We start from the raw sequence: 19,450 nt of genomic DNA on the forward strand, positions 1-19,450 counted from the left end.
ACCATTTTATTTTACGTAACATGGCGTTTGACGCTTACGTCAATTGCAATACGTTTACGTCTTATAGGGGCATTGTGATGGCAACAATGTTGCCGTTTATAAAATCGATTTTAGGAGGCAAGATTCATCTCTTCTCAACATGTCCGAATATCGGCTATTGTTCATGTTGATTCATTTTCCGTTATTATCAGTCTTAGAATTTCAATAAAAAATACATATGTAGCGTCTAGAGTGCATCTTTTATATTTTATTTCCAATTCTTAGTGATCCATGGCATGTGCCGGTTTCAATTGTTTTAAGCCCTTCCAATAAAACTGTAAATTTACTGTAAAAAGCGATTTATTCCTTAACATAGAATTCAAGTATGGAAGCTACTGCATTCGTCGAAGACTGGCTTTGCTACGACTCAATTCTTGGCGAGGGAGCTTATGGAGAGTAAGTTTGATCCATTTTCTCAGATACGCAAATCAATATTTCAAATTTACAAACATCCCCCCGACACGTTGAGGTAAAATAAAGTTGCTAAAAACTTTTGACTTTTAGAATTTTTTTTGTTCAAGTGGAAAAATATTTTGCAGTTCTATATACTTTGTATGATAATTCAAATTTACAAATTTAATAATACTTAATTTAATTATATTTTAATATCAGGGTGAGACTATTAGTGCACCGGAAAACAGAAGAAAAAATAGCTTGCAAGATTATAGATCATTCAAGATACAGAGATGCCAAAACTAATATTAACCGGGAAGTTACACTCCATAGCATGCTGAATCATGAAAATATTATTCGATATTTTGGTAGAAGGCAGGAACCACATCGAGAATATATTTTTTTAGAATATGCTTCAGGTGGAGAGCTATTCCAATTGATTGGTAATTTATTGATAATTATATTGCGTTTTAAAGTACTTCCACCTATTTTAGAACCAGATGTGGGTATGCCATCTGGGATGGCCCAAAAATTTATGAAACATTTGCTAAATGGATTGAGCTATTTACACCAAAAAGGCATAGCACACAGAGATATAAAACCAGAAAATCTTCTGATTGATGGAAATGGTACTTTGAAAATCAGTGATTTTGGGTTGGCCACTATATTTCGACTGAAAGGAAAAGAGCGCAAACTTGATAAAAGGTCAGTGGCATACATCTCTTTGTAATTCATTATCACTGTCCATTTTTCAGATGTGGTACCAAACCATATTTGGCACCAGAGATATTAAAAAGTTCTTATTTTGCCCGGCCAGCTGACATTTGGAGTTGTGGTATTGTGTTTGTTGCAATGCTTACTGGTGGTAAGCAAAACCACATGTTTACATTAGAATAGCGGTATATTTTGTTATTTTCTTGTAGAACTTCCTTGGACAGATACATCAGATGACAATGAGGAATTTTCCAAATGGCGGAAGAATGTTTATATATCTGAAACGCCGTGGTCTAAGTTGGGGAACACCGCGTTAAGCCTTGCTAGACAAATTTTAAATGAAGTTCCAGAAAAAAGATTGACTCTGGAACAAATCGTAAAGCACACATGGATGAAGTTTAGCTTTGGAGATGGTAAGTCTTGAGAATAATTCAACAGGTGCGAGTAGGGCTGGTCAGCATTACATCTGATGATTCTGCTTTGGTATTATAGCTGTATGATTGTTTTGATACTCATAAAGCTAAATTACCAAAGCAGAACTCTCAGAAATCACAAATGCCAAATTAGAACATATGTATATGGTAAGTTTTCACTTCAAGCAATAATGGTTATAACAAATTATTATTTCATAAACAATATACATTCACTAAAAGTTTGTGGGATTTAAACTTATTTACCTGTTTATTAAATGCTGTGAATTAATTGCCACTTCCTTTAACAGATAATAGTGTCATCTCTGTCTATTTCTGAATTTATAAATTTTATTGTTTTATTTTAACTTAAATTCCAATAGGTCATATTTTCTGGTTTTTGGAATTCATTCACTTTGGCAGAAGGAAATGTGATTTAGGGACTGTGTTCAATATTTTGGTGAATATGTATAAAGTATGTCATATTTTATGAACTATCCACTTAAATTAGCTTTTACATTATGATGAAAGCTATATAGTAAATTGAACTGTAATATCTATTGAACATTAAACAATACTATTGAAAATTGGAACACAATCTTGAATAAAGATGTATGTTTAAAAAGGTGGTGGCAGTTGAGATGGCAAACCATTTTCGATTTTAGTCATTGAAACGGACCAACCTGACGGATTCAATAGCAGTGAAGCGAAACGCTGCAACTCAATGTTCGAAGCAGAAACAAGAAATAAATCCGAAACACCCCAAGTGACTCTTTCTCAGCCAGTCTTCACTTTTCGGCCCACTTCTCTTAATCAACTAATTACTGATTTGAAGGCCCTCCATAGCAAGAGCTCAGTATGCTTCTCGCAGCCAGTCAAAAATGAGGATGTGATTCTTCAGTTTACACAGAGTCCTGTCACTCAGGACAATTTTCACAACTTGGTGAAAAGAATGACCAGGTTTTATGTTGACTGTGATTTGGAAGCTGCTTTGGAAACCTTGTGCTCAACCCTGGATAGTTTGCATTATAGTTGGACCATAGATGTTAAGGGAATGGTGAGTCTCTTTATTTTGTTTTAATAAGCAACTCATTTACGTTTTAAATGACAGTTTAGTATGATATCTTAATGTGAAAATTAAAAAAAAGTTTGATTATCTTAAAGCTGTGTTATTAATTTTAAAACTTAAAAAACAATTTAACATTTCCACAATCACCATATATGTGATGATTGAAAAAACTACTAGTATTAAAAAAGTTTGAGTGTGCAGTAGTGCAAAAAAATGTATTTATTTGCAAATCACGCTAGCCACTAACTATTTAGCACTATTTTTCTTTGCAGGTAACTGTGTCCACAGTAGATTCTGTAAAGAATCAGTTGATTTTCAAGGTTAATCTGCTAAATATGGATGGAAAAATATTGATCGATTTTAGACTTTCCAAGGGCTGTGGTTTGGAGTTTAAGAAACGCTTTCTTAAATTGAAGTCAAGTCTAGGGGATATAGTTGCGAAAACCTAATGGATATTACCAGGTGCCTTAAAAGTATTAAGAGAATTGTTACTGAATTTCTTTTGTACTGATTTTTTTTGTTTATGTTTGTATTTTTGTTTGTTTTTTCTTAAAATAAATACTTAGTTTCATCGTTATTATTTAATAAATAAGAATGCTTATGTACATGAGCATCAGAGAAACTAGTTGAAAGGGCAGTCTTTTTTGGTGTCCGTCTCCACGCAGTATGTTCCTTGAAGTCTAAAAATAAAATTAATAACAAAAATAACAAAACTGGGGACACTTAGTTTTTATTCACCCATAAGGAGTGTCGTGACCCATTGGCACGGGTTTGCCAGGCGCAAAGCCCCAGTTGGTCCATTTCTTTGGGCACATTCCAGAACATGGCATCCCCATGATGGACTTTGGTTGTTTTACGGTTTTGGCGAAGTAACACGCACTTTGGAAGTGACTGCAACGCGCAATGTCTGCAAAATAAGAACATTTATTGCCATTTAGGTTTTGACGGGAAAATGGTACTCACGAACGACATTGCCTTTGCATCCGGGTTGAACCATACCTCCGTTTACGCAAAAGTCAACATGACCTATTTGATTCTTTTCCCCCAAAAGGCCTGCGTTGGTGTGGATAACTTGTACGTGATGAGCGTCATCTCTAGTTAAGCGAAAGTAACTATCGCCAAATCTGTCCACTAGGGGTCTGGCGGGATCCAATCCTGCAGAAGTAATTATGCAAACTTGTCATATACTGATGACAAGCAGTTCTATCATGTTTTTGACCCTTTAATGCCAAAAAATCAACGGTGACCTTGAAAGAATTTTCAGAATTCCTAAAGACGTGCTCTTAAACCCACAAAATCTGCGATAAAGTTTTCGGTCGACCGGCAAATGTTGAGCGTCTTCCGTCTGAATTAGTATAAAATAGGCAATATTACTAGCATTATGCATTAGAAAAAGATACAACCATTGTGGAACTACTTCTAGATAGAAGGCTTCGGTCGGGCATTGGTCGTTTAAAAGGTTTGTATAGTTCAAGGCATATTCTAACTGCAAATCTTGAAAAAGCGATTCTTTGTTCCTTCCGTATTTAACCACTGCCATGTCGGATACCACTCAAAAAAGTGACTTGCTACACACGTGACTAACTGAAATCTAAGATTGAAAGGGGTCATTATTATTTGTCAACTTTATAATTAACCTGCCCCGTTTCGTTCAGAATGCGATAATAAATTGTTTTCCAGAAAAACTAACTCTCAACGATGTAAAGAAAATTAGACATTGAAAAAGAAAAAGCGTTGACGGAGATAAGTTTAGTTTTTTTTCTTTCTATGTAGCTACTTAACAAAAATATAAATCATAACTTAAACAAGCACGGTGTGATATGTCTTTTGTCATTTGTAATTATAAGTATAGAAATCAGGAATCGTCTAATCGCTGCACTCTTGCTCTTGTAATTTTCCTGTTGTCGAAATTTCCTGAATCAAGTCTATATTAATATTATTATAAACTGTGTTCTTGCGATTGCGATTTTGTTTTGTTTTTTTAAATGAGTTGCATAACAATATGCGTTTTTATAGGTAAATGATAAAATGACTCCAGAGTTATAAACGCTTCCACGACGAAAACTCCAGTCACAGAAATCTTTACCTGCTTTCTTTTTTTTTAATTTTAACCAGATATTTTTTTGCGGATTGCTTGCTAATATGTACATGTATTAAAAGTAATGAATAAATCCGATAAATGTTTGAAATCCTTTCCAGTTTTTGACAATTATTTTTCGCAGCCTTGTGCATTTATTCTGTGTATTCTATAATGTGACATATTCATTGCAAACTTGATATACATGTCATTAGTAAAACTCGCTTTCGCTTAGTGTGGACAAATACATAGAATTGCGTTGGATAAAATCAATTTCTCACCAAAACCTCTTTAAGAAATCAGAATTTGAAATATTAAAAATTGGACGAATTTGTTTTTGACTTTTAATAGATAGAATTTAGCAATCTATATAAAATGCAAAAACAAGTTTTTGTAAAATGTCACTTGATTGAAATTGAAAAAAGAAATGCACTGGCTCTTTTTCCAGCCTACATAATTAAAACAGTAGTGTACATTTGCGTTTTCAACTGAAAATTCAAGTAGAGATGATGTGAGCACACTCACCAACGATCGTATGCTGTTTGACATCCAAATGGTTGCTCACCATACCGCAAATATGTGCTCCCAACGAATGACCGACGCACGACGTCTCCTCTGCGATTCCACCGTGATCCATCATAAAAGCGTATAGCTTCGCCGTACATTGGGCAACCAATCTCGTGTTGGACAAAGACGATAAATAGCACGGAAAACGGGAGATTTCCGCCCAATCGACGGTGAAAATATTCGTATCGCCTCTGTATAAGTAAGCTAAAAAAATTGGTGCGGTTAACATTCAGATATCCGAAACGCCAAGAGTCGAAAAATACAGAATAAGTCTCAAGCTTTATCAAAAAATTAAAATTGGCACAACTTAAATTAAATTAAAACAAAAAATGTTCAGATTTTCACAGTTATTTATTTATGACAGCTGTTTCGAAAACACCGTGCCTTTATCACATACAAAATATGAAGATTACGACATCTATATATACAATCAGATAGTAATAGATTTAGACTTAATTACCGGTGTAGATTTATAAATTTAAATTTAACAACGGAGAAGCATTTAAATCTATTTGGTCATTAAGTAATAGATTCGAATATCTCATTTTTGTTTTTGTTCCGTGCTTTTTGTTCCATTGTGTATAATATCAAAATTATCGTCAAACTCGTGTATTTCTGAATTTCAATGAATAGCAAAGTTAGAATCCGGACTTTTATTTTTATACGCTCTTTTATGGTCGTTAATGCGTTCTACCTGTTTGTTTTTTGTTTTTTAATCAATGGATCATGTCCAAAAATTTATATCAAACAAACGGGTAGAACATTCAAAAAACGCATTGACGAACATAAAAGCGTACAAAAATAAAAGTTCGGATTCTAACTATGCCATTCATTTAAATTCAGAAATACACAAGTTTGACGATAATTTTGTTATTTTACATAATGTAACAACAATCAAAAAACTATATTGCCACATTTTATATTTGGTAATGGCACGATGTTTTCGAAACAGATATCATAAAGTATTAAATAACTGCGAAAATCTGAAGATTGCTTGTGTTAAATGGATTTTCACTCCAGTTGAATACTTTATTTATATACTATATTTACTTGACAGTCTTAATGTATTTACCTAAGAATGCCTAAAGCAGTTTATTTTATTAATAACATAATTATTTCAGTTTGTTTCTTTCAGAGGGTGATTTTTTGGTCTACTTTAAGAAGAGAACCTTCGTAAATCTTAGTCGATGGCAAAAATGGTAACAAATAAATCATTCATCAGTGTGCAAAATCGACCCACTACCTGTAGGCGATTATGAGGATTAGTGTTTGCTTTTTTGCTTTTTCTCTTTATAAATTGTTGATTTTTAACATACATTTTACTAATTTAACGGTATATACAAGGGGTACCAATTCAGTGCCCACTATTGCTAACATTTTTATTATTAGAAATATGAATTAGGAGAAACTTGCAAAGTAGTATTTTTCGACGGCCCTGCCATTCAATATTTAATCTAGTTGTGCAATGAAAAAGTGAAATATATATAATTTAATAAAAATTCTTTTTTCTGATTTATGCGGGAATGATATGTTTGGCATGAAAAATACACTTTGCTAATTTAACCGACTTTGTATCCCTAATAATAAACGAGTTAGCAATAGTGCAGATTTAATTCGGTACTGTCGGTATTTTTGCAATAAATAAGAGTTTTTTTTTGTGAAAACTAACTGCAGAAATTTCTATATCAAAACCTGCTGCGAAACTCCAAACTTTTCGCAATATTTTACAGCTAAAGCATCATCGTTTGTATCTACGTAACAAATAACCGAAAATATTGGGTGTCGAAATTCTTTGTTGGGTGAGCACTTTTACTTTTTGCTCTTGTGACTAATTGCCACAAACGAATTAATTGTTTATTTTGTTCACTTTAACGAAAATACCCGCTATATTCACAAAGAAAAAAAATCTGTTAGGATTTTGTATAATCCGGACAATTGACGAGTTAAAATTATAAAGAATTTTTCAATTTGTTCTTTTATTCTTTTGGGTCGGATGTCCATGTTCGCTATAACAACTTGCAAGAATAAATATATGTAGTACTGTAAAGACTATAGTATAGAATCCAGGAGATTATATAAGGGTGTGAAATCGAATTAATTAAATAATAATAATAATAAATGCTCTTTTTATACTCTCGTCTGTAAAATTCCTAATTACCCATCGATCTAGCGTGCGGGAAGCGTCACTTTACCACATCAGTTTCGTTTCCCATGAATCCGAGCCACTTCGGACATTTCCGGGATTTTGCCGCACGAATTTTGGAACAATCGGATGTTTTCGGAGATATTTCCCACGCTTTGAATTTTGACGTTTGTCAATTCTGACGGTCATGTCAGTGAATGTATTCGTGTTGTTTTGCGAAAATGTAACCAAAAACTAACGATCGTAGAAAAAGTATAGTATGCAACACGTTCGGTAAACTTTTTAAAAAGGAAAAATTGACCAAGAGCAAAACTCCCTTCACCAAGGTGATGAAGGAAACTTATAATAACTACAAGAGTTATAATTATTTCAAGGTAACAAAATTAATGTAATCACCAACAACCACAAGGATTTTCTAGTGATCCTTTAAATTTTGTATCATCTTATTTTAATCAATAGGAAGCAAATAATAATTATCAATGATCAATTTTCCCGTCCATTCTTTTGGAGGTACTACTGCGGGATCCATTATCATTCCTTTTCTTTTGTACCTATTATATACTTTCGATATTTTTCTCTTAAATTCTTGCGTTTACACATAACGATATTTTAGAAGTCAGAAATCTGGAGTTGCGAACTTGCAGTGAACTCTTTATAAAAACCATAATGTTAATCTAATAATAAAGCTTTCAAAATTTTGATTATATTTTTTAAGTTTTATCCGTCATAATAGTTTCCATACACCGAATGTAAGTTCTAAATCTATCAGGCTGGTAATGAATTTTAAACAGCAAGAGCGTCTAAAAAACTGTGCAATAAAATTTTATTAAAACCATTCCGTGTTGTTAAGTAAAATGATCGAAGCCAATCCTGACGAATGAAAAATCCTTGATGCTCCTGCGAAAAAAAAGCCAAATGCCGGTAGCAGTGCAGTAATTTGCAAATCGCCAATCGCCATTTCGGCGACCCGAGGAGGTAATTGGGATAAATTGGTAATTTGTCTATAATAATTGGATCGCTAAGATAAGAAGCATTCGGCTAATATTCGGATTATTAACTAGATATATTAAATGAAAATAATATCATTACGAACCCATAGCGGGTAGCCTTCGCAGATTATTATTTCTCGATTAAGATACATCTATTTTAAAGTTGGTATAAGTTTTATAAAGACAGCTGAACGGGATGGGATATTCTATAAATTTAAAATTAGTACGATCATTAATAACCTCTTTTAATTGTGTTCCGATTCCGATGCATTAAGCAAAGTAGTAGTAGTAGTAGTAGTAGTAGTTGAAATTTTTCGCAGAAGCTACAGTCATATGTACAAAAAAAGCAATGAGGTTCCTTTTCAATCCTACTTAATTTAATAGCTGTGTCGATAAAATACGATAACAAAAAACAGCACGCCAAAAATTCAATGTTTTATAGATAAATTGTTTTTTCTACTCCCCTCTGTAATAGTATATTATGCAACAAGTGCGGTAAACGGCATTTTACTCACGAGTTTATTTGACACAAGCGGAGCGAGTGTTTAATAAACCAGTGAGTCAAAAAGTTTACCGAACGTGTTGCATACTATACTTTTTCTACGACCGTTCGTTTTTGGGTACATTTTCGCAAAACAACACTAATGTATTCACTGACATGACTGTCAGAATTGACAAACGTCACAATTCAAAGCGTGGGAAATATCTCCGAAAACATCCGATTGCTCCCAAACCCGTGCGGTAAAATCCCGGAAATGTCCGAAGTAGCTCAGATAGAAAAAATACTTAAACACCGATCTAGTGTGCCAGAAGCGTTATTTTACCACGTCAGTTTCGTTTCCCACGGATCTGAGCTACTTCGGACATTTCCGGGATTTTACCGCACGGATTTGGGAGATATATCCTACTCCTTGAATTTTGACGTTTGTCAGTTCTGAGGGTCATGCCAGTGAATGTATTCGTGTTGTTTTGCGAAAATGTACCCAAAAACTAACGATCGTGGAAAAAGTATAGTATGCATCACGTTTGGTAAACTTTTTAATTCACTCATTTATTAAACACTCGCTCCGCTCGTGTCAAGTAAACTCGTGAGTCAAATGCCGTTTACCGGACTTGTTACATAATAAAAGTATGTTATGCTAAACCCTCAAATCTTCTTAGCCCTCTGCTAAAGCAATATTCTGATTGACAAGTATAATATTTTAAGCTATTCTAGTATCAATTCCATCTTTTCTCAAGATGCATGTGAAAAATTTTTAATAGCAACTGTCGTATAGCCGACATATTCCCATGTTAGTGTCTCTAGTATATATTTTCAAATTTTTGATTTTAGTCTCTGGGATCTACATAATTAAAATATATATTTATTCTATTCCCTCATACACACTTTTTCTTCGCGGTTTAACTAAATATTAATCATTGTATCTCCCAAATTTTAGCTCAATGCTATAATTTCAGGATCTTTTTTTAAATGCGGTTTTTATTTAAAAAGAAAAATACTGCTGAACTTAGGAGTTACATTGTAACAGACAATAGTAGATAATTTTGTTTTTGAGAAAGTTATGGAGCCTTTTTTAAGAAGTTTGAGTTGACTTTGAAAACTTTCAACACATTACATAATATAGCTCACCGTCTCTTAGAACTGTCATGGGGCTCTTGCTCTCGGTCCCATTGAATCCGTGGATCAGGATGACGTTCTTTCGAAGTGGATCGAAACCAGACAATGGAAGGGACAAGTGATTCCTTATGTCTATTCGCATTCTTTTTCTACCAGATTCGCTAAAAAGTGTTTCCATATTTCCTATAGATAGCAAATATTATGGCTTATAATCTTATATCATGAACAAGCGACAGTGACTGGTAAGCGGAGGAAATTTGACCAGTTTAAGGACTTCGTTTCGCAAGTTTTAATTTGGATGATTTACATTTTTTTTGTTTTTATAAATTTTGCTAAATAAACGCAGTGTGTTGCAAATTATTGATAAAAAACTGGTTTTTAAAACAGAGTAAGTAGTGTTGTTGATTTGTTGTTTATTTAAATGAGTAAATTAACACGCATTTGTTTATTTATAAATTACTTAGATAAAAGTGGAAATAAGGATAAGACGTAATTTATAAGTGCAGAAAAATGCCTTCGTCCCATGTACCTATCAACAAAACTGGAAAAATTATCACTATACAAGGAAAAACAAAAAGTCGAATTTTATTAATATCAGCTGTCATGGTCACATGATTCGTCACTTAATGACTCAGTCCTTATTTGAAAAAAAAAACAAAAATTAATGGTAGAGTATGACACACTTCTTTAGTCACTCGTGTCGAAGCAAACTGCAGTTGTCAAGTTGTCAAGACAAAAAGACAAAAAATTATTGAAGTGACATAATACAAATAATGTTGTAGTGTTTTGCTATGTAAGTAATATTTGAGTCAACTTCTTATTATGTGTCTTATCAAGTTTCCTTAATCAAGAAGATTATTCGTGAAAACTGACGAAGGTACTTGGTAGTAAATGATTAAACAATTTATAAATTTAATTGGCTTGCGCAGTTACGCCTGCTTGTTGTGAAAATATATTATTAACATCATTATAAGGCAATTAAATAAAAAGGGGCATTTGTATAAATAATTTAGCCTCATGAAATATTGGAACTTTAGAACAATTATGAGTTAAATACTTAGTGGCTACTTACGGGGTGTACAAGTAAAATCTCACGTCATTATCGGGACATGAAAATGATTTTTTCAAAACGCATCTCCAGTATCTCAGGTCGAACATATTTGACAGCAACGGGTCCACTGCAAATACACTTTTCGAAAAATTCTGACTTGTCCAAGAAATTGACACAAACACTTTTAAGTAAATTTAAATATATTTTTCACTCGATTTGCCGTGTAAAACATTGTCCGTCACAAACACACAAAACAAACAACATTAAAAAAATATTCTAAATGGACGAATAACCGATTTTCTTTGGTAAATAAATAATTGTTGCAGAATCACAGTGAGTTGCATATTTAGCTAATGCGCTTTCTAATAGCGAAATTGTTGATATTTTTAAACTTCCTTGTTTAGGAATTCGTTTCTTATAATAATTTACGCAAAAAGGTAGTAAAAATTGAATACTTACAGGCGGATTTGCCTTCTTGTCGATATTTCGTATTACTAAATCAGAAGGTTTGGGATGCCCAGCAATGTCATACAAAAAACAGCGTGAAATTTGATTCTGCCTCCATGAAGCAATAACAAGAATTAAATGAGCAAGCAGCAACATAAACGCTTATGATTTCTGCAGATGAAACCAATCTTGGTACTTTCTCGTTAAAGTTTTCGAGTGGCCCATTTACCTAATATTGCTTTTTTAAAATTGGTATACTATTTTTACCCTTACTGATTGCTCAAACTACAAAAAAGGCGAATTGACACAGTACATTACTGAAGGCGTGAAATTTAATTATTTCTCTGTTTCGCAAAGTAGTAATTTAAATAGAGATGTCTAGTTGAAATAGTTTTTATTATCTGATATCGTTTAATTATTCAGTGCCACCAATAATGCAGAAATTGTCAGTGCAAGTGGTTATAAAAGAGAGATTAAAATTACAATAAATTATATACTTTATAGTTTGCATAATACTGATTCCTGCCTTTTTTGAATAACTGAATCCGCATAAATGCACCAAAATTCATCATACTCGCTCAGTGACTTTTAAATGGAAGTCTCGCTCCCCTCGATATAATATTCTTTGAAAATTCTTTAGAAGGAAAATCAAAAGCCATGTGAATGATATACGAAGCGTTGCTCTTATGCCATCAATTAAGAAATGCAAAAAAAAACAAATTGTTAAAAATTAAAAATTGAACTGAGGTGGCTTTTGCTTGATGAAAATCCATTTATCAAAATAAATAAGAACTAAAAGTTTAGATTTTCACGAAATTATATATTATGACATGACAATTGTTTCGACAACACCGGGTCTTTATCAAATCATTTGATTGTCGAAACAATTTTCATGTCAAAATATATAATTTCGTGAAAATCTGAACTTTTAGTTCTTATTTATTTTGAAAAATTAAAAGTTAAAATACGCCAAATGTCCAAAAATTGTATAATTGCATTTTTAGCCTTGAATTAACCATCCAAATGTAATAAAGATGGGAGGCAGCTAACTGGAATCAAAATATAGGTAACATTGGTAACATTCTCGCTCATTTTGTTCATTTAAATTTCTGCTGCTTGGGTGAATTTTGATGACTCAAACTTAAAATGTTGGCAAAAGTCTGGAGGAATTTTTCGGTATTGCCCTCGACCATTACTATTCTTCCGAGGCAGATTAGAAAATAATAATTGTGCATTTAACTTTTTTTTTCAAGTGATTTATGTACAATTTAGTACTATTTAGTATCTTAAAAAACTGGGAACATTTTTTTAATCTTTCTATTAAAAATATGATACAAACATATTTTTGTCATTATCCGTTCTATTATAACTGAAAAACATTTAATCATAACCTATTTTACACTTTATTATTTCTTAAAAAATTAATTAAGACGAGCGAAGTTATGTTTTTAAACGTAACGCCCAACCAAATCATGAAATCGAATAATTAAGTCATCCTGTGACGAAACGTGTTTGGTGTCCTCAAAAATAGAATTAATAGACACCTTACCCTCAACTAAACATAGGAACAAACACATTACAACCAAAACGTTGCACCACAATTTCATGGTCTTTTCAAAATATACCGCGACACCTCAAACTCCGCATAGGGTTCATCTGCGCATCGGTTCCCTAATCAATTTTCGCGCGAAACGAATAACCGCCAAAACATGGACCGTTAATCAAACTACTGACACCATTCATGGCGCGATGCCGACTTGAGTTTGACCATCAAACGAGAATTAATCGGCCGGTAATCTAGTTGAACCAGTGCGGAAACGACGTGCTAGAGAATGTCTTGGCTTCATCGTGGGGGCTATCTCGATCATCAGGAAAAAGTGTTCCAACCAGATGCCAAGCGGTCAACAAAAATTCGGTGTCCCATTTCCGCCCAATTCAAAATAACGGCGTCAAACGACCGCGTCTTTAACCACGTGTTGTTATGTTCAAGCTTTAAATAGCATCTTCGCGAAACTGAAAGTCCAAAAAGAGCAAAAGTGTGCCCTATTGAAAATATTCTTTTTTCAGAATAGCTTAAACCACCAGCTTTATTTGACAAATTTTCTTCAAATTTGCAAATACAATGCAACGTTCTAAAAAAATACAAGAATATTTGAAACTAGTAAGTGCCTTGTAAAAACATTGTGTCGCAAGCTTCTAGGTTTTGGTTGGTTTTCAAATGACATTTAAAATTTAATTATCAGGTATATGATAGATATGAACTTGAGCAAAAGTTATTCTGTAATTGAAATCTAATTCATGGGACTGGTAGGTTGTCAATTTTTGTGAAAAATTTGATTTTGATTTGAATGCACTTATTTTATAAAGTACTATAAAAACTTATCATAAATTTCACATTTAGAAACGTTTTGCTATTTGATCGATTCATAGAACAAATTTTACAATACAATAAAAAATCAAAAGGAAAGTTACTTATTTATTAGATTTATTAAATCATCAACTCAGACTCTGCATTTATCTTTTTAAAATGGTTGTGGATATCGCAGTAAATAAAAATAAAGCACACTCTAGAACCAATATTCTTCAATTTTTGGACGATGTAAAGTGAAATGAAGAAAAAATAGTGGAGGTTAATTTTAGAACGTCTGTCTCGTAAAATGACGAACTTAGTAATTCAGATTTCATGCTAAATTTTAGAATAAACTTTTGAAAATTATTGTAGTTGCACGAAAGATAGACTTTTTTTAGCTTAGAAACAATTTTATTCTTATCCTAACGCAATGAACAATAATTAACTGCTATTTTCTGAAAATTTAATCAAGATAGGTTCAGTTTTTTTCAGATTATACATAAGTGTAGTAAAGTCATTTTATATATATATATATATATATATATATATATATATATATATATATATATATATATTAATGAACTGGAGAGCTGCCTGTGCATTTCGTATTTTATAAATGACTAAAAGGAACTGTTGAGTTTAGAGACATTATAGGTGGTAGGTTTTAAACATTGGGTGACCATCGGAGTGTAGTTTTCAATGTTAAAAGGTTCAACATTTTAATTTTTTTAAATTTGAGCATATCACCAGTTGGGAATTCTTTTGGCAATAAGAAGTTAAAAATTAATTTATTTTCAAATAGAATACTACCTTACCTTAACTTAGTCATATAGATCAAAGCATCACAAGCTATGCCTGCATTATAATTCTTCAATTCTTAAAATTTCTGATTTGATTTATTTTAACTGATACTTTCATTCAGATAAAATTTACAGCGGCAAACAAGTTCTTAACGAAATTGTCAATTGTCACTAAAAAAATAGCAAAAAGTGTTTTTACTGTTACAAAGAATTATCTGCTGAAGTAATTTAAAATTATAAGTAAATGCAGCAACACGTATAAAACCACAATAATCAACTTTTGCATCACTCAATGCGTTCACAAGAGACGTAAGTAATTTGTAAAATGCTTGATTGACTTGGTGATATAATGCTTAGATAAATAAACCCTTATTATGGAAAAATTTCTATTAATGGTATTCTTTCTGTACATAATTGATTTTCGTACTGTAATTTTTATTTATTTTTTAATTGACTTAACAAAATACATTTAACCAAATTGTAAATTTTTATTGCCTTGCGCACGCACCATTAACCAGAAACCTGGGACAATATGTTTTGGTTTTTATAAGTGGACATGCTTGAAAGTTTCAAAACATTTTTTGACAGCTAACCTTAAAGCTCCAGTGAATTTGTCACTAATAATTTTGGAAACTTTTCTCCATGTATGTAAACGTAAAATAAAATGTCGTACGCCAACAAAAAAGAACGCATATTTCGCGAAGGAGAATTCATCTATCTGCCTCACACGCGTTCAGAATCACGAATGAAAAGGTACAGCTCGGCAACGGATCTTAGATCTTGGTGCCACACCGTCGAGTTGAGACGACAACACATTCTGGAATTGATGGCCAGGAATCGGGTGTGTTTGGAGAAATATTTGCCTCTGGACGTGGTATTTAGTTCGCTTACTCCCGATTTCAGCAGCGAGAGAGAGTATTTAGAGAAGAAAATCGAGTATTTGGAAAAAGAGCTGGATATTTACGGTCAGATAGGTTTAAACGATGAACAGAAACGGGAAGTTGATAGATTAATGAAAAAACGTAATATCAAGCCTCCCCAAGATTAAAGTTCCGTGCGCGCGTAGTGATTAATAAATAATATTTTTACATATATATATAACTTTTTGTCAAACTGGCTTCAAGGATTTGAAAGCGCCGAAAAGAAAAAGATTTTTTTTATCTTTTAGATTTTTCATTTCATTTTATTCATTAATGAAATGTTCCGATAGTGCCAAATCAAATTCGTGACTTAAGGGGAATTGCGTAATATACCATTAAATTTGAACAACGATTAGACATTCAGAGAAAGATGTTTGTGGTAAAAAAAGGACGTTTAATTTATAACTCAATATGTGTCGATCCTCCCCAGCAAAATTTTTGTCTCTTTCCCTAGGTATTTGAATTAACTTCATTTAATTTAATTGGGGCCGTTTCCATCAGCCAGATGATCATGATAACGTTAGGTTTTGCATGTCATCGGGTCGCTAATAATCCTTTTTGTATACTAATTTTTACTCTACTGCTACGGAAATCCGGGGGTAGATTCTGGGTCACAAAAAATAGCAGCAAACTAATGTTTATTAGCGCCAAATTCTTTCATGAATGAACTTGGTCTATGGATAATAAAAAGGTAGATATCTCTCAAAAATCAAATACCGATATTGTGCTGTACTATCGCCAAATAAACATCCTACTGCCTACTTCGGAAGACAGTTGAAACCACCATGAGTGTTGGCGCTTTATTGTGGCCAAATCGAAAATTTTTCAACAATCTGTTGCGCAATAACAATTTCAATTGGTACTTTTATTTTGATAAAAGTCACTTTAGTCACGAGTTTTATTTGGCACGAGAAGATCGCCGAGGAGTGCGTGTTTAATAAACTATTGACTGAAGAAGCTTAACGTCGTTTTTTACGACCATTACTTTTTGGGTATATTTTTTCAAAACAGCAGGAAAACTTTTACTGAGTGAAGCGTGACGTGAGCATCAGAACTGTGAAAGATCAAAATACCATCAGTGGTTGAAAGTTGATCTCTACAGTGCCTGGCGGAGTTTACGTCTTAAAGTGATTTTTTGCGCAAGCTTGGTCAGTGTATATTATGTATAAAGTTTGATAAACGCCATTTTAGTCACGAGTTTCATTTGACAGTGCAGTGCGGGTAGCTGAAGAAGTTTACCAATCTGTATACTATACTTTTTTTGCGACTCTTAGTTTTTTCATATGTTTTTGCAAAACAGCACCAATACATTTACTGGCGTGTAACGAGGGCGTCAAAATTGACAAATGTCAAAATACCTTTGCCTTGAAATATTAGCTTATATTGGCCCGTTTTTCATCAAAAAATAAATTTATTTTGCACAACAATAATTATTATCAATTTAGCAGTGCCAATTGAAAAATAATATTCGAGAATTGTGACTGTGATCGTTTCAGTGTGTATTGCAAACTTTGAATGGTGTTTTTTTTTCATTGTATTTACCAAACAAATCTAAATTCGTTAAAACAAGATAGCAAAAATTTATCTATTCACAAGCCTTTTGTGTGCATTTTACGTTGGCAACAATATTAGCGAATTCTGACACAATGATTGTTTATTGTTTATTGTTTTTTAAAGTCTGGCTTTAATTTAAAAAAAAAATGTCGCAAGTTGAACTGACAATAGGAACGCTGAAATCTGATAACATTAAACTGCCAATTATGGCCCGCGGTGCATCCTCGCCGGCGCACAAAAACAATTGTATTTCAATACCGGTTGGGATGCGTTTTGAACCGCGACCACTCCAGATCTGTATATATAGAGAGTGTCCCAGCTTCAATTTATAGCCTCTTACACCAACCAAATTTAAAATTATTTCTTTTACTCAATTATTATTCTTACTTGTGTACAGACTGGTTGGAGAAGAGTTGTTAAGCTTTAGGCATATTACCACGAGTTTTTTTATTATAATAATCCAAAATGTTATGAGCTATTCAAAGGTTGGTTTTTGAACGGTTACTCTGGCTTTATATTATTCATTTAATTAAAAGCTTCAATAATTATTATTTATTGTTCTCCACAGATTATAATTACCTTTTTTCTTTTTTTTTTATGACGAATCTCTAGTAGAACGTTGGATCACTTTTTTTGAAACACGCAGTATATAGTTGCTCGTTAGAAGTTTTCGCGGTTTTAACTTAGAATCACCGAATTTTTGATTTCGCGGTTATTCAAGATGGTCCCAGCACTGCTGATTGTATTGGAAGGCGCCATTAACTTGCTTATTTTAACAAGGCTCTGTTTAACCATTCTGGCTTGTCGGTTTTTACCTCCGGGAGCCTATAAAACAACTACTTTACAAACGATGGAGAAGTTATTTAGTTCGCTGCAACCTCAAACTAAAAACAGGTTTGAAATATTTTACAAACGAACAACTGATGCATGTAAAAATTGGTGGATGGTTTTCACAGTTGGAGGAAACCTTTTATACACCAGTGGGTTATCTAAGATTTTATTGCCTCTTGGTGTCGCTTGTGATTTGATAATTTCAGTGTGTTAAGGTTAATCTGAAATTTTTTCAGGTCGAAATAATAAACGAATTTGCATCGAAATTATAAGATGGATAGCTGTGATTTTGATGTTGAAAACCTTTATTTTAATCTAATAATGATTCTAAAGTCCCGTGTTCATTTCACTAAGTATTTGACGATGCGTCTATACTGTATTCTAATTTGTTATAATATTTATTGCAGTAAATTACTCCGGCAAAAAACTCTGACAATTGCTCCCAGAATGCTAAAACATTTCGAAAATGAAATGTTACACACCTGAAAGAATAGGTTTTCGGAGTAAAAATTAAAATTTACATTTAGCAGATTATCAAAATTTAAAGAAATTTAAACAATTCCCCCTTTTTTTATACAACTTTAGTAGTTTCCTTTTCCGTGTTTTTCCAATTCTAATTCGGTAGTGTTGCTAAGTGACGTATGTTTCAATTTGTTCTTTTTTTTTTGAAACGCACATTGCTTTTTCACTCTATTTTTAAAATCTTTGGAATGTACGTTGCATATTTCTAGGTACAGTTTAAAACTTTCAATTAACGAAAGCGTTTCTCCCCTGTTCCTAAAATTGCGTTCCTCCATTTTTGTTAAAATTTCCAACTTTTAGTTCTATTTTATGAAAAAAAAAAATTCAAAATACTTAGTTTCAAAAAATTTCGCCACCGGTTGCAAAATTTGCAGTACAAATATTTCCAAACAGTCTCGAAATAAAAAAGTTTGCTTAAATTAGCCGTGTACAACAAATCGTCAAGCGCTTGGCCCGCAAGTAACTTGTGAGAGTTTCTAAGCAAATTTGCTTGCAAATAAACTCTATACTTAAGTCACGATTTGAATTTGTATCGGCTCTAAAACAGTACTCACCATAAATATGGGTAATATAAGAAAATTTTACAGAACTCGGATTTTAAAGCTCAAGATGTCATTTACGCCACCTGGTGGCCATTTCAGAAACTCGAAAATAATTTCCAGCATTTTCTCTTAGGCGAATGATTTTTTTTTTCAAATTTCTATGACTATCCGTTTACCTCATACCGTTGCCCCTTTTGGGACACCTGGTATAAGATCCGATCTTTTTCCTGAAAAAAGAGTCTTAAATCGTCGATCTGGATGGTGTACGAAACAGCGCCTAAAGAATCCGCCCCTGATCGGCGGGGGAGGAGAGGAGCCCGACGTTCGGCGCAAGGCATCCGTAGCCCGGTCAATAATCGACTCTGCCCGTGTGTGCGTGTGTGTGGTGAAACTGGCTGAAAACTCCGAGACCGA

At 33.0% G+C, this 19,450-nt stretch overlaps 2 protein-coding genes across 2 annotated transcripts; one reads left to right on the forward strand and one right to left on the reverse strand.

Annotated features, from left to right (window-relative positions):
* The first annotated feature begins 92 nt into the window (after positions 1-92).
* On the forward strand, positions 93-3,343 carry LOC132702817 (serine/threonine-protein kinase grp). The gene is made up of 7 exons (XM_060671616.1): positions 93-435; positions 652-875; positions 927-1,137; positions 1,188-1,297; positions 1,356-1,559; positions 2,222-2,613; positions 2,898-3,343. The coding sequence occupies exons 1-7, from the start codon at positions 365-367 to the stop codon at positions 3,072-3,074; spliced, it is 1,389 nt and encodes a 462-aa protein (XP_060527599.1). The 5' UTR covers positions 93-364; the 3' UTR covers positions 3,075-3,343.
* Positions 3,165-11,250, reverse strand: LOC132702818 (pancreatic lipase-related protein 2). The gene is made up of 6 exons (XM_060671617.1): positions 11,092-11,250; positions 10,032-10,180; positions 5,228-5,473; positions 3,589-3,780; positions 3,364-3,532; positions 3,165-3,305 (listed from the first exon to the last, which is right to left on the reverse strand). The coding sequence occupies exons 1-6, from the start codon at positions 11,175-11,177 to the stop codon at positions 3,248-3,250; spliced, it is 900 nt and encodes a 299-aa protein (XP_060527600.1). The 5' UTR covers positions 11,178-11,250; the 3' UTR covers positions 3,165-3,247.
* Between the last annotated feature and the right edge of the window lie 8,200 nt (positions 11,251-19,450).

This window comes from Cylas formicarius, unplaced genomic scaffold (assembly GCF_029955315.1).
Source record: "Cylas formicarius isolate icCylForm1 unplaced genomic scaffold, icCylForm1.1 PGA_scaffold_6__28_contigs__length_40554024, whole genome shotgun sequence".
NCBI lineage: Eukaryota > Metazoa > Arthropoda > Insecta > Coleoptera > Brentidae > Cylas > Cylas formicarius.

Coding starts and splice junctions, on each gene's coding strand:
- LOC132702817 (XM_060671616.1), top strand. CDS start 365: ATGGAAGCTACTGCATTCGTCGAAGACTGGCTTTGCTACGACTCAATT. Junction 1,138..1,187: donor GAGCGCAAACTTGATAAAAG/GTCAGTGGCATA, acceptor TCCATTTTTCAG/ATGTGGTACCAAACCATATT. Junction 1,298..1,355: donor TGTTGCAATGCTTACTGGTG/GTAAGCAAAACC, acceptor ATTTTCTTGTAG/AACTTCCTTGGACAGATACA.
- LOC132702818 (XM_060671617.1), bottom strand. CDS start 11,177: ATGTTCGACCTGAGATACTGGAGATGCGTTTTGAAAAAATCATTTTCA. Junction 5,474..10,031: donor CATGACAGTTCTAAGAGACG/GTGAGCTATATT, acceptor CAATTTTTTTAG/CTTACTTATACAGAGGCGAT. Junction 3,781..5,227: donor CAAACAGCATACGATCGTTG/GTGAGTGTGCTC, acceptor TTACTTCTGCAG/GATTGGATCCCGCCAGACCC.